Source organism: Mustela nigripes, chromosome 3, assembly GCF_022355385.1.
Source record: "Mustela nigripes isolate SB6536 chromosome 3, MUSNIG.SB6536, whole genome shotgun sequence".
Lineage (NCBI taxonomy): Eukaryota > Metazoa > Chordata > Mammalia > Carnivora > Mustelidae > Mustela > Mustela nigripes.
Window position 1 is genome coordinate 197,617,549 of NC_081559.1, and position 14,756 is coordinate 197,632,304.

The 14,756-nt window shown below is 59.8% G+C and overlaps 2 protein-coding genes across 3 annotated transcripts in view; one reads left to right on the forward strand and one right to left on the reverse strand.

Annotated features, from left to right (window-relative positions):
- Nucleotides 1-1,149: 1,149 nt before the first annotated feature.
- Nucleotides 1,150-3,370, forward strand: COMMD5 (COMM domain containing 5). 2 transcript variants are annotated; one of them, XM_059395457.1, is made up of 2 exons: nt 1,150-1,259; nt 2,456-3,370. In XM_059395457.1, exon 2 carries the CDS (start codon nt 2,508-2,510, stop codon nt 3,180-3,182), a length of 675 nt encoding a protein of 224 aa, XP_059251440.1. In that variant the 5' UTR covers nt 1,150-1,259; nt 2,456-2,507; the 3' UTR covers nt 3,183-3,370. The 2 variants fall into 2 exon arrangements, with proteins under 2 accessions (XP_059251440.1, XP_059251441.1); XM_059395458.1 differs by lacking the exon at nt 1,150-1,259 and adding an exon at nt 1,408-1,739.
- Nucleotides 3,371-8,932: 5,562 nt separating this feature from the next.
- Nucleotides 8,933-14,756, reverse strand: part of ZNF7 (zinc finger protein 7) — an 8,386-nt gene continuing 2,562 nt past the window's right edge. The window contains exon 3 of the mRNA XM_059395440.1: nt 8,933-12,836. Coding sequence (XP_059251423.1) covers nt 11,047-12,836 — 1,790 coding nt within the window. The 3' untranslated portion in view covers nt 8,933-11,046. The remainder of the gene's footprint in view (nt 12,837-14,756) is intronic.

The window sequence follows — 14,756 nt, forward strand, 5'->3', positions numbered from 1 at the left end:
CCGCGGTGCGGACTGGCGGGTGGGCCCAGCGAGGCGGGGCTGTTGTAAACGGACCAAACTGGGGGCTGGAGTCTAGCGGCTTCTCCTTGGCCGGGCTGCGGGGGGCCGTGGGAGGAGAGGGAGAGGCCTCTACTTCGGGCGGGCGGGACTCCGAGGGGGTCGGCGCGCCCCCTGCTGGCCTCGTGGCGCCATCCCAACCGAGGGTCCCTTCCCGGCGCTTTCACGCCGAGGAACCCGTTTCGCGGGACCGGGACCGGCGGGCTGACTTGAGGGTCGATCTGAGCAGCGTCTTAATGCGACGCAAGACCCTCTGCTCCCCGCTCCCGCCCAGGGCTTGGAAGGGCCCCTGCGGCCGCCCCCGCGCCATCCCTTACTCTTCTCCGGGTCCTGGAGACGGGAAGCCCGAGCGGACGGCGCCCGCTCGGCGGCTCGGCCGAAGCCCCGGCCCGGGCTGTCGCCAGCCGGCTTCTCCCGGTCCCCCGTCCGCTTCCTGAAGGCGCGACCCCCGCTGTCGGGGCCCCAGCCTCACGGCCCAGCGCCCGCCCGAAGGCCCCACCGCCGAGCCCGCCCCGCTGGGACCAGGGTCTCCGCGCACGACCGCGGTCGGTCCACGCCGCGTCCTCTTGCTTGTCGCGCTTCCGACGCTGGGCAGCGGCCCCGGCCCGCGTCCGGCCCCGGCCCGCGTCCGGCCCCGGCCCGCGTCCGGCCCCGGCCCGCGTCCGGCCCCGGCCCGCGTGCGCCCGCCGGCCACGTGCTCCCCGGGGCCGCTCCCGTGCCGACGGGGGGTCCGCCCTCCCCGCGCCGACTCGCGACCGCGGAGCCCGCACGGCCCGGCCTCCGCATGTGCCGCCGGGAGCTCAGGCGCCCGCAGGTGCGCAGCCGGGCGGGGTGCGGGCGGCCCGGCCCCGGGGTCTGGGCGCTGGCCCTCCTCTCCCGGGTCCGCCCCGGTGGGTCAGGATCCGCCCCCGCTCCCGCCCCGGACACCAGCGGAGCCCAGCGCCCGCCGCTCCCTGAGCGGCCCGTGAAGTCCCCGCGGGCGACGGCGGCACGTGCACCCCGCCGACCACGGCTGCTCCACCCCCTCACTACAGGCGCCGGGGGCCTGACTCTCGTGGCCGGATCACAGAGGGCCCGGTCCTCCCGTCGTCCTAGAGCGGCCCGGAAGTGACTCGGGGTAGCTTCCGGGAACCTGCCGGGTTCCGGTCTGGCCGCGCCGGTGGGCTTCGCTTGGCGGCTCCGCTGCAGTCTGGGCTCGGCAGGTGCGGGGGAGTTTCGGGCTTTGGGGGGCGGGGTTGGGGTCGCTCTTTCGGGGCGGAGGCCGCAGACCGCTCCTTGGCTCCTCGGCCGCTCTATCCGGGAAGTTCCGGAAGCCGACCCGGGGCAGCCTGGGGCGCGGTCCGCGGGTGGTGGGCGGCCGTGCGGCAGGTGGCCGGGGTCCCTCGGGCCAACCCGGGGCGCAGCCCCAGCCCGGCCGGTCTCTGTCAGCTCCTTGCTCTGGCCGCTGGCCAGGGGAGCGTCCGCGCGGGGCAGCCTCCCGGGAGCAGGGCCTGAGCAGCGGGGCGGCGGGGGCAGTGGAAGGCCGTTCCTGGTAGGGGCCGGGCAGCTGCGGAGAACCCGAGTTTGGGCCTTGCGTGGTCGTTGGCGCAGGGCGAGGGGGCCCCGGCCTTCCCGGAGGATGCGGTGCGGTGAAGCCAGTCGAGGTCTCCCTGTGCCCCCGGCCCCCCGCGCTTCGCTGTGTGGTGAGCACCCTGGGCCTGGTGGGCGCCGTGCGGACGGGATCTGTGTGTGCCGCGCTCTGTCCGGCGCTCGGAGCGGGCGAGCCCGCCTCTCCTGCACAAGCGGGCGCGTGGCTCGGTCACCCGACGCGCGCCAGGACCTTGTACTCCTTTCCGGTACTGACACACACCTCCCCTCCAGGCACCGCAGGTGCCTCTGTTGTCGCCGTCCCGCTGCCCGCCTGGGTGCGCGCTCCTGCGCTGTGCCGTCCGCGGGGCTTCCGATAGGCAGGCCTGGGTTCTGGTCCTTGCGCGGTTGGGTTTGAGCCTCCGTTTCCTTATTGGCTCCTGCAAAGCCATTGTCACGATTCCAAGTGGAGTGATCTTGGTGTGGTTGGTGACCGCAGCAGCGGCTGTTACATCCCTGGGTTCCCTGGGGCTTTTCTTCTCCTTCACTCTTTTCTCCATTAGGTATTTGGAGAACTTACTTCTCCTCTTCTGGTTTCTGGTTCTCTTTCCCTCCCCACCCTGTCTCCCTTCCCTGCCAGCTCCTGGCTCCTCTCTGCCTGGGATTCAAGGGGGCCCGTCTGCCACCTGCTCTCAGAGCAGCTCCCATGACATTGGGTGTTGTAGGAGATTCATGCTGTCAGCACCTTGAAGGCAGAGGCCAGGGTAGCCCTCCTTTTCTGGCCCAGAGCACATGGGAGTTACGGGACTTCTCTTCTCCCCCGCCCTGGCAGTTGCAGCTGGGACCTTTCCTCTGGGTGGCCTGATCAAGAGGAGGAAGCAGCCATGTCTGCCGTGGGGACTGCAGCCCCATACCTGCATTACCCTGCTGACAGTCACAGCGGCCGGGCGAGTTTCCTGGGGGCCCAGCTCCCCCCAGAAGTGGCCGCAATGCCCCGGCTCCTGGGAGACCTGGACAGAGGCACATTCAGAAAGTTGCTGAAGCTGGTGGTCAGCAGTCTGCAGGGAGAGGACTGCCGAGAGGCTGTGCAGCGCCTCAAGGCTAGTGCGGACCTGTCAGAAGAACGGCTCAGTGTCCTCCTCGCCGGCACAAACACTCTGCTCCAGCAGGCCATCCGGCTGCCCCCAGCCAGCCTGAAGCCCGACGCTTTCCAGGACCAGCTCCAGGAGCTCTGCATCCCCCAAGACCTGGTTACAGACTTGGCCAGTGTGGTGTTTGGCAGCCAACGGCCTCTCCTCAACTCTGTGGCCAGGCAGCAGGGGGCCTGGCTGCCTCATGTTTCCCACTTGTGCTGGAGGGTGGATGTGGCCATCTCCACCAGTGCCCTGGCACGTTCCCTACAGCCAAGTGTCCTGATGCAGCTGAAGCTTTCAGACGGCTCAGCACACCGCTTTGAGATCCCCACGGCCAAGTTCCAAGAGCTGCGGTACAGCGTGGCACTGGTCCTCAAGGAGATGGCTGACCTGGAGAAGAGGTGTGAGCTCAAACTGCAGGCCTGACCGAGCTTGTGACCCTATTGCAGTCACTGGGGAGAGCCGGCTCTGACGGGTGTCCCCAGACAAAGCCTGCCCTTCCAGGAGCCGTTCCTCAGTGAGATGTTTGAACGTTCTCATGTCAGTGTCTGTTCCGTTGAGAATCCTGGATCTTCCTTTTTTTTCCTGGAAATAAAGCAATTATAACTAGTGTCCTCCTGGGTGGGCATCAGGTGGCACTGTCCCCTCCCCCAGCTGTTGGTCTTGTTGCTGGGTGAGGGCGCCTGCTGCTCCGGGGTGGCCGTGTGTGCTTGCCTTCGGGAGTCCAGGCCACGGCCTTTGTGTGGACACGGTGGTCACTCGGCCTGGCCTCATGTAATGTCTGAGCTCTCTGCTTATTTGCTTTTGTCAACCCTGTGTTCTAGTGTGGACATTTCATTTTCCTGCCTCACATCCTTGACCTCATGGAGCTAACATTGTAGTGGCGAGGGGGAGACATTACAAAATGCATAATACAAAATGACGCAAAGCTTGTCAGAGGAGGGTCAGTGCTGCGGAAAGAGAGCAGGGGGTTGGCCCTGGGTGGCTTGGTCGATTAAGCCTCTGACTCTTGATTTCCGCTCGTGCCATGATCTCAGGGTCCTGGGATCAAGACTCCTTGCTCAGCAGGGAGTCTGCTGGAGATTCTCTCCCTCTGCCCCTCCTCCCACTCATGCTCTCTTTCTCTTTCCAAAATAAATAAATACTTACAAAGGGAAAGGAGTGGCACCTGGGTGGCTTGGTCAGTTAAGGGTCTGCCTTGGACTTAGGTCATATTCCCAGGTCCTGGGATGGAGCCCTGTCTCTGGCTCCCTGCTCAGAGCCTCTACCCACCTCTTGTGTTTCCCTTTCTCTCAAATAAATAAAATATTTTTTAAAAATATTTTATTTATTTATTTATTTGACAGAGATCACAAATGGGCAGAGAGGGGGAAGCAGGCTCCCCACCGAGCAGGGAGCCTGATGTGGGACTCGATTCCAGGACCCTGAGATCATGACCTGAACTGAAGGCAGAGCCGTGATCCACTGAGCCTCCCAGATGCCCTAAAATCTTTTTTAAAAAAGAAAGAAAGAAAAATAGAGCAGGGACCCAGGACCGGAAGAGCTGGGCTGCCATCCTAAGTTGGGTCATGGGTGAGGCCTCCGGGAGGAGATGGTTCATGAGCAAAGATTTGAAGGGAGCAGAGTGGTCTGAGGAGGGAGGTTCTGGGCAGGGGGAGCAGCCCACAGTGCACGACCTGGGCAGCTGTGGCTGGTGAGGGGGTGAGCAGAGCGTGGGGAGGGCAGGCCCCAAAGGCCTCTCTGAGGACTTCGGCTCAACTGGAGCGGAGTGGGGTGACATCACTGTTGCTCTTCAAGGGCCTCACCGGATGCTGAGTTGAGAGCAGAGCAGAGCACAGGGGCTCGGGCTGGGAGCCTGGTGGAGAGACTGTTGCAGGGTTGAGGTGGAGTTGGGGAAAGGGGCGCAGAGGCCACTCCTGGGACCTTCTGAGTGGGTGTCTTAGGCAGCTCGGGCTGCCATGACATCCTAGAGTAAGTGGCTTAAACAGTGGAACTCTGGGTCCTCACAGTTCTGGAGGCCGGAAGCGTGAGGTCAGAGTTCCGGCAGAGTCGGGTCCCAGTGAGCGGCCTGCAGACGGCCTTTCCTCTGGCCATGAGCACGTGTGGGAGAGGAGGGCTCTCTCCTCCTCTCATTCCGAACACGTCCTGCCGCTGGGTCGGGTCGGAGCCCTTGGCAGTGAGCGCGCAGGGTGGAGGGAGCGGGGTCTCCGCTGGCAGCCTCCGGGGTGGGAGCGTTCGGGCCCGTGGCCAACGCTGTAGCTTCCAGCATAACCGGCCCCCCCGCTCAGGGGACTTGGGGTCCTGATTTTCGCAGACATTTGCTTCGGTCTGTGTTCCCCCGGCAGTGTCCCTGCCTCCACAGTCGGCTCTCTCTCAGGCACCTGCCCACAAGTCTCCGGTAAACCGTCCTGAGTGGCGTGTGGGAGCTTTCCTGAGAACTCACGAGCCCTGCCCAGCTCCCTGCCGACCACCTCTCCGGTAATAATTCTCCCACCGAGTGCAGGTCACGGTAGGGTGGGTCTGGAGGACATGGTGGGTGGTGCTGCCCACGGAGGGGTAGGGTTGCAGAGGCCGATCCCGGTTAGAGCCCCCAGGTGGGGCCTGGGCCAGGCTCCACTGAGGGGTGCGGACTGTCACCTGCAGCATCAGCGGCCAGAGGGGCCCTGCTGCCCCGAGGCCGGGAGTGGACAGGGCTGTCCAGCTGCCGCTTGGCCCTCGCACATGCTGAGCGCCGTGTCCCCCCCTGCCCAGTGATGGAGGCGTTCCGTGCAAGGTGTCTGTCGTGACTGTTACATGTGTTCAGGGAGTACATCCTCAGGATACATTTGGGAAAAAAAAGTAAAAACAAACTTAAAGAATCTCAAAGTCCTTTTGCCCACAGACAGCCACGGAGACCAATGGGCGCTGCATCTGCGTGTGGTAGCTCTGGTCACTGAAGTCCCGAGTGTGGCAGCTGTGGCTCGTGGCTGCGGAACATGCCGTCTCCTGGGCGGGCGCATGATGTCGCCTCGGACGCAGCAAACCGAGCACCCCAGGCTGGCCTGGCCGGTGCAGGCCTCTCCTGGCACAAGGTTCCAGGGGTCGGGAGTTCTCTGGGGGCTCTGAACCCACGCTGAGTTGCCTCCCCAAGGCCCCAGCTCCTCATACGTTACACTGGGCATCAGGGTTTCGACGTTGAGATTTTGGAGGTGAGGGAGGGACACGGAGGGTAGCAGCTTTCTGTGGGGTTTTTTTTCCCTGTTAAAAATCACAGTGACGGGGGCGCCTGGGTGGCTCAGTGGGTTGGGCCGCTGCCTTCGGCTCAGGTCATGATCTCGGGGTTCTGGGATCGAGTCCCGCATCGGGCTCTCTGCTCAGCAGGGAGCCTGCTTCCCTTCCTCTCTCTCTGCCTGCCTCTCTGCCTACTTGTGATCTCTCTCTGTCAAATAAATAAATAAAATCTTTAAAAAAAAAAAAATCACAGTGACGGGGGCGCCTGGGAGGCTCAGTAGGTTAAGCCTCTGCCTGCAGCTCAGGTCATGGTCTCAGGGTCCTGGGATCGAGCCCCACATCGGGCTCTCTGCTCAGTGGGGAGCCTGCTTCCTCCTCTCTGTCTGCCTACTTGTGATCTCTCTCTCGTTATAAACAAATAAAGTCTTAAAATCACAGTGACGTTATTGGTAAAAACATTTCACGTACTGAAACTGTTTAGAAGTGGGAACAGAGGACGCAGAATGTGAACATTTGAAAGCTCTTGATATCGTCAAGCTGCCCGAGGTGCACCGTCTGTAGACGTGTCTCCACAGGCCAGTCCCTGGCGAGGCAGCTGCAAGCACGCGGCGTTTCTGGGCGGAACGGACGGTGCTGAGCTCCAGTCCAAGCACTGCCCCTGTGGTCGCTCGCTGCAGGTTGACGTTTCCCCACTGCACAGGCGACGGAGCAGAGGTCAGAGGCCGGTCCAGTGTCCAGCAGCTGATGGGGGAGCTGGCGTGGTCAGCCTTCCCTCCCGACTTGGACGGGGCTTCCCGCTGGCAGCGTCCTGTGCTTTGACTGCTGGCTGGGACAGTGACCGTGCCGGCCGGCTGGAGGGGCAGCGAGCCTCACCTGGGGGGCTAGCTCATGTGGACACATGGCTCGGGCTGAGAGCCACTGAGGGCTTCTGCCGTGCAGGGTGGCTGGAATCTGGCTGGTGCAAGCAGGGGTGGGGACCTAGGGTCTGAGCCAGGCTTACACGCCCCGAGGCTCAAGATGCCTCGAGCTCTGCTGCCACCAAAGGGCCACGTGGCTGGGCCTCAGTGGTTTTAAATTGAGTAGAGAGGAGAGGCGCTTTCCAGGCCACCCCGTTGCTGGCATCGGGGAGAACGCACACAGCCCCTTCCTGAGAAGCCCTCAGAGGACAGAGCGCTCACTTGGAGCCCACCTAAAGGCCCTCGGCAGCGCTTCCGGGGAGAAGGCACGCCGAAATGGGCTGATGGAGGCTGGGGGTTCCAGGAGTTGCCCAGTGGACAAGCCCCCGAGTCAGCACTCCCTTTCCCTGCCCAAAGGGCACGGAGGCCTGCTCCCCCTCGTCCCTGTGCACCTGGCTGGGGTGGCCAGCAGTCTGTCTCCACACTGTTGGGTGGGTCCACTCCGCAGGCCCCGGAGGGTCTGGGACGGCCCTCTGCTCCCGCCGGGTTCCAGACACATGGGAGGGGGGGTTGAGTGCTCTGCCCCCTTGCCAGCCCCCACCAGAAGGCTTGGTCTGTACCGCTTTCAATCAGGAGCGCTGGGGCGGAGCCCTGTCCTGGACATGGTGGCCGTGAGCTCGCCGTCCCTCCCCCAGCAGTGCAGGGCAGCCCTGCCCTCCACTCCCCTGCTGCCATGGGAGGAGATGGCGGGGACCGACTGTGCCAGCTTCCCAGGTCACGAGGATTCCGTCCACTCGGCCACTTTTGCTTGAAAGCAGGAAGACATGACACACATCAATGGGCACAATCGTGTTCGATAAAAATTTTGTACTGGCGTTGAAACTTCAATTTCACGTGTCACAGAATCCTCTTGTTTGCAGCCATTTAAAGACCATCCTCCCCTCCGGGGCCTACAGAAACCAGGTGGTGGGTGGTGGCTCTGCTCCGCTTGCCCCAGCCCAGCTCTTGCCAGGCTGGGGCGTGTGGACCCCGTGTGCCCTGAGCAGCTGTGCACCGTCATCAGTGGTCAACCCTACCACTGACCGAGGTCCATCTTTGTTCCCAGGCCCGCACAAGGCCTTGTACAGAGAATGGATGTTCACACTTGCAAGATTACCCTTTTCATTTTCTGGATCTTTTTCAGATCTCTGTAGAAACTTTAAAAAAAAAATCTCTACACTCAATGTGGGGCTCCAAGCAACCCCGAGATCAAGTCATGCGCTCCACTGTCCGGAGCCCGCCAGGTGCCCCTCCGTGGACATTACTGATGCCAGCGGGCCTCCTCTCTTCCCCGAGTGCTGAACAAGTGAATACTGCCCTGGGGAGCAACCCCACGCTTGAGGTCAGGACGTGTAAACAAACATTTCCTGGGCTCTGAGTGCGAGCCCCATACAGCATGAACTCACCTGGGCTCTGCAGCCCCCACCCCTTTGTGAAGCTTCCAGGAAGCTCCGTGGTTCCAATCCAATGTCCTACATCAAAGCTTAATCTGGTAACTGAGTAAAAAGCAGTTTCAGGTCAAAACTAGAGTTTATTGTCTCCAACAGAGAAATCCAAGGTAACACCTGCTCTGAAACAGAGTTCTGGATAGTCTTAAAAATATTCGTAGTCACTGAAGCCCAAACTGGGAGATACAGCTTGAAAGTAGGACGCGTGATCCCGAAGCTTGCACCCCCGACAGGTGGCCCTCCTCCCTGCCCTCTGCAGAGCCGCTGGCGCGGGACGAGCGCAGACACAGTTGGGAGTTCAGAGCTGCCGAGCGGGCCAGCGCCACGCTTCTCGTTGGCCTGGGTGCGGCTCAGAAAGGGCTCCTCACCCTGACCTCTGCGATGGAGGCTCCGGACTGGAGTCTAAGCCTCCGGGGTTATTTCTACTGAATTCTCGGTTGTATTGGGACATTTGAGTGAACAAATCACACTCAGAATTGAGAGAAAAAAGGACTCCTCTAAGGCTGGAGGGCATGGAGCTCCTACCCAAGGGGTCAAGGCCAGCAAGTGAGAACTTTGCTCGCGTCGCACAAGAGTGGCCAGCTCTGTTCCAATAAACTTTATTTGGTCACACTGAAATCTCATTTCAACAGAACTTTGAAATGTCACAAAATAGTCTTTTCTTCCCCCACTTAAAAATGTAAAAACCCTTCTTAGCTTTTAAGCCTTTAAAGAGGTAAAGTGAGGTACATCAAAGTGTTCAAGTGTTTATTTGCACACACGTGGGCTGGAACCATGCGGTGCCCACCTAACAATGAGGGCCGTGCCGGCAGGAGACGGGAGAGTCTCACAGAAGAGACTGCTCATGGCTGTGACGGGTGGTTCTTAAATTTCATCTTCCCAGATGAGTGCACTTACAGGAATCGACTCGCCCAGATTTTGGTCAGCCTGTGGAGCTCCCGAGGAATGAGAGCGACCCAGTCTAACAGCCTCCATGTTCCAGGCCCTGATCTAGAACCAGGTCAATCCGAAGAGAAAATCCAGGGGCCTGGGTGATTTACGTGGAAGCTTCTGGCCCTTTCTGGCTGGCCTGGAGCTGCTGGTCGAAGACAGCATCGTGCCCAGGTTGGAATTTGGAAGCCTTCATGTAACCTCTCACCCCTCTGTCCGATCACTGCCCAGGAATTGGCCGAGAGAGGATTCCTGTTTGGGGATGGCACAGTCAGTGGCCAACCTGAATTCCTAAGCCACGGGGGCCCACAGTCCCTGGTCCTCTCGCACTGGCCTTTCTGGACCCAAGTTCTGGGTGGAGCAGGGACAGCTGCAGAGGCAGTTACAGCTACCGAAACGGGCACAGCGGTTTCATCGTGCCCTGGCACCTGGAGAGGGGACACCTCTGAAGGTGCAGGTACAGTCTGGGGCACAATCTTCACCCCAAGAACTAGTGCTCCAGCCGGACGGCACACCGGACTTTGTGCTTGGCTAACCAGCAGTTAGCTGGTGGCTGGTGACTGGGCTGAGATCCTGGTCCGTGTGCTAGAACAGAAACCCACATGGACCATCCCAAACTGTATGTGGGAGACACGGGCCTCTCCACCGGGACAGGGAGGAGCGCTCTTTGGCCCACATTTTGTCTAAGTGGTAACTGGCAGTGACGCCAATGACCGACAGGTCCCACGTGAGTGGCAGCAGGTAGTAGCCAGTCTGAGTAAAACCTTTGGTCCCCTCAAATGCTGTCACAGTTGGTGACTCCAGGGCCCTAGGGCAGGGCCACGATCCATACCGTCCTCAGTCTCACGCTGCTGGGAGCGGTCTGTCTCCATCTCTACCAGCCTCTGCGAAAAGATAACAGGCCCACTGTCCGCTTGCAGACCCTCCCAGTTCTGGCAGTTCGTACGGCAGGACCAAGTCTGAGGAAGTCTGGGAAGCAGCAGGAAGGGTCACACCCTGGCCTCTGGAGGGCATCCGCTGGGCTCCCATGAGCTCTTCCTACTGAGGCCAGGTCTGCACTGGGTTTGGCTGGAGACGCTGGCTCGGGGGTCTCCGAGCTGGGTCAGGGGGAGAGCTCTCACAGTTCAGTTCTTCCGATCAGCCTGTAATGATGCTGGCGAGCAGAGAGACTCTGGATTTCCAGGACAGTGACATCCCAGAGTCGCAGAATAGGTCCCACAATCACAACCTGGCCTTGGTTCCTGGAGTCCCGTGCTGATCCGAGCTCCTATCTGCAGAGCCGGGTCCCCGGGGCCCTCTGGCATATCCCCAGCTTGCTCTGGTGGGGCTGACTCAGAAGGAGTCAGGTGAAGAAGGCAAGAGAAGGGAGTTCTAGGCCCCCTCGCTCTGGGCTTCCATGAGCACAAACGAACACATCCTGATTGCTGAAGGCAGTCTGAGGGGCCAGTGCTCAGGGGAAACACTTTAGGTAACTTCTAAGCTGTGCAGCAACACTCACAGGCCTTTTCCCATGATCTTCCTCATCCACAGGACCAAGGGTCTTCCCTCTGTGAACTCAAAACCCTACACATGTGCACCCTGACTCAAGGGACACAGGCTTTGCTGAGCGGGCTAAGGTCACACATTCCAACAAAGGAACATCCACTTTATAGGAATTTGGACTCTCCCCACATTCTAAATTCTTAGTATAAATGATCCCATATAAAATACGTAAAGTTAAGGCTGTAGGTTTACTCATACTTACACACATTTATAAAGGTAAGTGGTCTACCCCATGTGAATTTTCTGATGCTGAGTAAGCCTTGAGCTCCGATTAAAAGCTTTGCCACAATCGTTACATTTGTAAGGTTTCTCTCCGGTGTGAATTCTCTGATGTATGATGAGATGTGAGCGCCACCTGAATATTTTCTCACATTCATTACACTTATGCAGTTTCTTTACAGTATTGACTTTTCTGCGGCTCACGTGGGCGGAAGCGTCCAAGGTACCCCCATACTCATGATACCACTGGGCCCGCGTGTGGATCCTCTGGTGCTCGATAAGATAGGAGCTCCGGCTGAAGGCCTTCCCACACTCGCTGCACCCGTAGGGCTTCACTCCTGCGTGGATGATCTGGTGCTGGAAAAGGGTGGAGTTCTGACTGAAGGCTTTCCCGCATTCGGTACACTTGTAGGGTCTCTCCCCTGTGTGGACCCTCTGATGTATCGTGAGCTGTGTGCTCATGCTGAAAGCTTTTCCACATTCGAGGCACTCGTAGGGCTTCTCTCCCTTATGGATTCTCTGATGGTAAATGAGGCTTGAGCTCTGGCTGAAGGCTTTTCCACAGTCACTACACTCATAGGGCTTCTCTCCAGTGTGAATTCGCTGGTGCTGAATTAGGTGTGAGCCCTGGACAAAGCCTTTCCCACACTCCTCACACTTAAATGGTTTTTCTCCAGTGTGAGTTCTCTGGTGGCGAATAAGTCGTGAGCTGCAACCAAAGGCTTTTGCACACTTGTTGCATTTGTAAGGTTTCTCTCCGGTGTGGGTCAGCTGGTGCTGACTGAGGCGGGACACCCACCTGAAGGCCTTCCCACACTCGTCACACTTAAACGGCTTCTCCGCAGGATGGCTTCTCTGATGCGCAATGAGGCTGGGACCATCTGGGCTCCGTGGAAGTTGGGGTCTGTCCCCAGCGTGCATCCGCTGGTGCTGGGCCAGCGTGGAGCTCTGGCTGAAGGCCTTCCCACACTCCTGGCACTGGTAGGGCCTCTCCCCGGTGTGGGTCCTCTGGTGTCGGACCAGCTGGGACTGCTGGCTGAAGGCCTTCCCACACTCCCGACAGCCATAGGGCCTCTCCCCGGTGTGCACCCTCTGGTGGTGGATGAGGCTGGAGCTCTGACCGAAGGCCTTCCCACACTCCTCACACCTGTAGGGCTTCTCTCCGGTATGAATCCTTTGATGCTGAATGAGTTTTGAGCTCAGACGAAAGGCTTTTCCACACTCGACGCATTTGAATGGCTTTTCTCCAGTGTGGATTCTCTGGTGCTGGTTGAGCTGCGAGCACAACCTGAAGCCCTTCCCGCACTCCGCACACTCGTAGGGCTTCTCTCTGTGGCACTTACTTCCATTTCTCCCCTGTAAACAATCGGGTAAGTTTTTTTTGCACTCTGGACATCTACTAGGTTTTTTCTGTGTATTCATTCCTTGATGCAACACAATGTCTGATCTAAAACCTGTGCCACACATGTCACATCCTCGGGATGTCCCCTCAGCAGCACCTCCTGGACTTCTGCCAGGCTGACCAGCCAGGCCACCACTGCTCTCCAGCTCGCCACAACCCTGGGCACCCTCCTTGGCGAAGGTCTTCCTGGTAGCCACGGTCCCTGAGTTCAAGCACTTTTTCTGGAGGGAGCCTGGCTTAGTCCCCGACCAGACCTTAGAATCACAGGGGTCTCTCAAGCTGTAAGTCTGAGGAAAACCCTGTGAGGGGCTTCTGACCGTCGCCACACAGGGCTCTGACTTTAGAACATCCATGTCCTCACAGGCCTGCTCACTCACAATCCCAACTGCAGAATCTGAAAGAGACAGGAAAGAATGCCCCTTACACCCCGTGCTTCCAGACGGGACAAACACCAGGGGTGGGGACAGGGGCGGCACCATCCCTGGGAACCGCACCCCTGCCGGGTCGGGCTGCATCAAGCAAGGACACACCCACACGGACAAACACTACCAGAAGTCATGCCTTTGACAGTTTTCAAAATCTGGTTTCATTAATACTTTTACTTCATGCATTCATTCAACAACCGTGCACTCCTGTGTCTGAGTATGAGGAGAGGGCCATCCTGCGGGGATCTGGGATGAGCGAAAAATCCATACAGACACCGTGAGCCCGACAGCCTGGCAAGTGTGGCCAGAGGCTCCTGGACCCAGAGGAGGTGGAGGGCAAGAGGGTCTGAAGACTTTGAGCTGGGGGACGGGCAAGCTTGGAGGAAAATAAGGCCGGGCGGCTGCTGAGGGGCATAGCAGGGGCGAGCCTGAGGGGCCAGCCGGGGCTCTGAGTGGGACCCCAGGCCCGAATTCTGTTGTCTCCAGCCGCTGCCAAGCCACCCTGATGCAGCCCTGCCCGTGCACAACCACTGCTTGTGGCCCTCGGCTTCCAGGAGGCCACACCCAGGGGTCCTACTGCTTTCTTGTTCCCTTGGGGTTCTGGAAGCTCAAGCTACCCTGGCCTGCCCCCCACAAGGCTTCCCAACATCCGTCCACCTTCCTTTTGGACCCTCCGAGTACGTGTCCGGCTATCTCCTACTCTGTAACCCTAGAGAGCACCTTGGCAATGTCAGACACCTCCGTGGTGTCCGTGATCATGCCCAGAATTGTAACTCGCATCACAACCAACTTCGTAACCAGTGTGACAACCATTTACGAGCAGCTCCTTACTACCCCACAGCAAAATCCTCCAGGGCCTAGTTCTAGGGCTCTTGGTGGTCCCTAAAGCACCCTCTCCAGCTCCAGGGATCCACAGTTCGTGGGCGGGCCCAGGTGAGCCAAAGGCCATCCCACACAGAGCATCTCCGGTGGCTAAGGAACACTTAATTCCGCCGTTCCTCGATGAGTCTTCATGACGATCCAGTGAGGTCAGCAGTGGAATCACCATCCCACAGGTAAGGACTCTGGGGCTCCTCAGTCACACAGCTCATGAGACCATCAGGAATGGACCCAGGTCTGTTCCCCGAACAACTGCCCTTTTGACCTGTCTGTGTCCTTATGAAACGAGGCATCCCCTGCCTGGTCCTCGATGCACAACCACACACCCTTCCATAAGGCAGGACTGGCTGTGGGGTGCTGGCCAGGTCTCCCTGACTGGGAGATGAGCAGATAGAGAAGTACCGCTCTCCGCTGCCTCCTGCTGGAAAGCAGAGGCCTTTCCGGACACCAGGGAAGAACACGGTGAGGTCTACAGTGGCGGGGGACTGGGACCTCCTGCTCACGAGAGGGAAAAGGATAACCTCATGTGGCTAAGCAGCCTCAAAACCACTGAGCTCACGGCTGTCGGCCTCCATCTGGTTCCCTAGAACCGAGGCTGTGAAGCCTCCCCACACAGCACGCCCCAGCACCAGCCTCAGGGGCTTCCTTGCATATGCTCCCTCTCTTCAGAAGTGGTTTTCCCTCAGAGAACAGGTGTGTGTGTGGGGACAGGTGTGCAGCTCTGCACCCCGCTACTGCTCTGGGCCACCCCTCGGCTGTCTGCTGGACGAGGCAGGCACAAGTAACACCTCTGGGCACGTGCATCGTCCAGCGCGTGCCACACGCTTCCATCGGCGAGGCCGCGCTCCTGCCCTGTGTTCTTAGGCCCAAGAGCAGGTCTCTATCTCACGGGGGGGGGGGGGGGGGGGGGGGGGGGGCGCCCCCCCCCCCCCCCACAAAAGCCCAAGGTCGCCAAAAACCCGCCACACACCCGCCCGCGGCACCACAACACAGACAACTAGCAAAGAGGG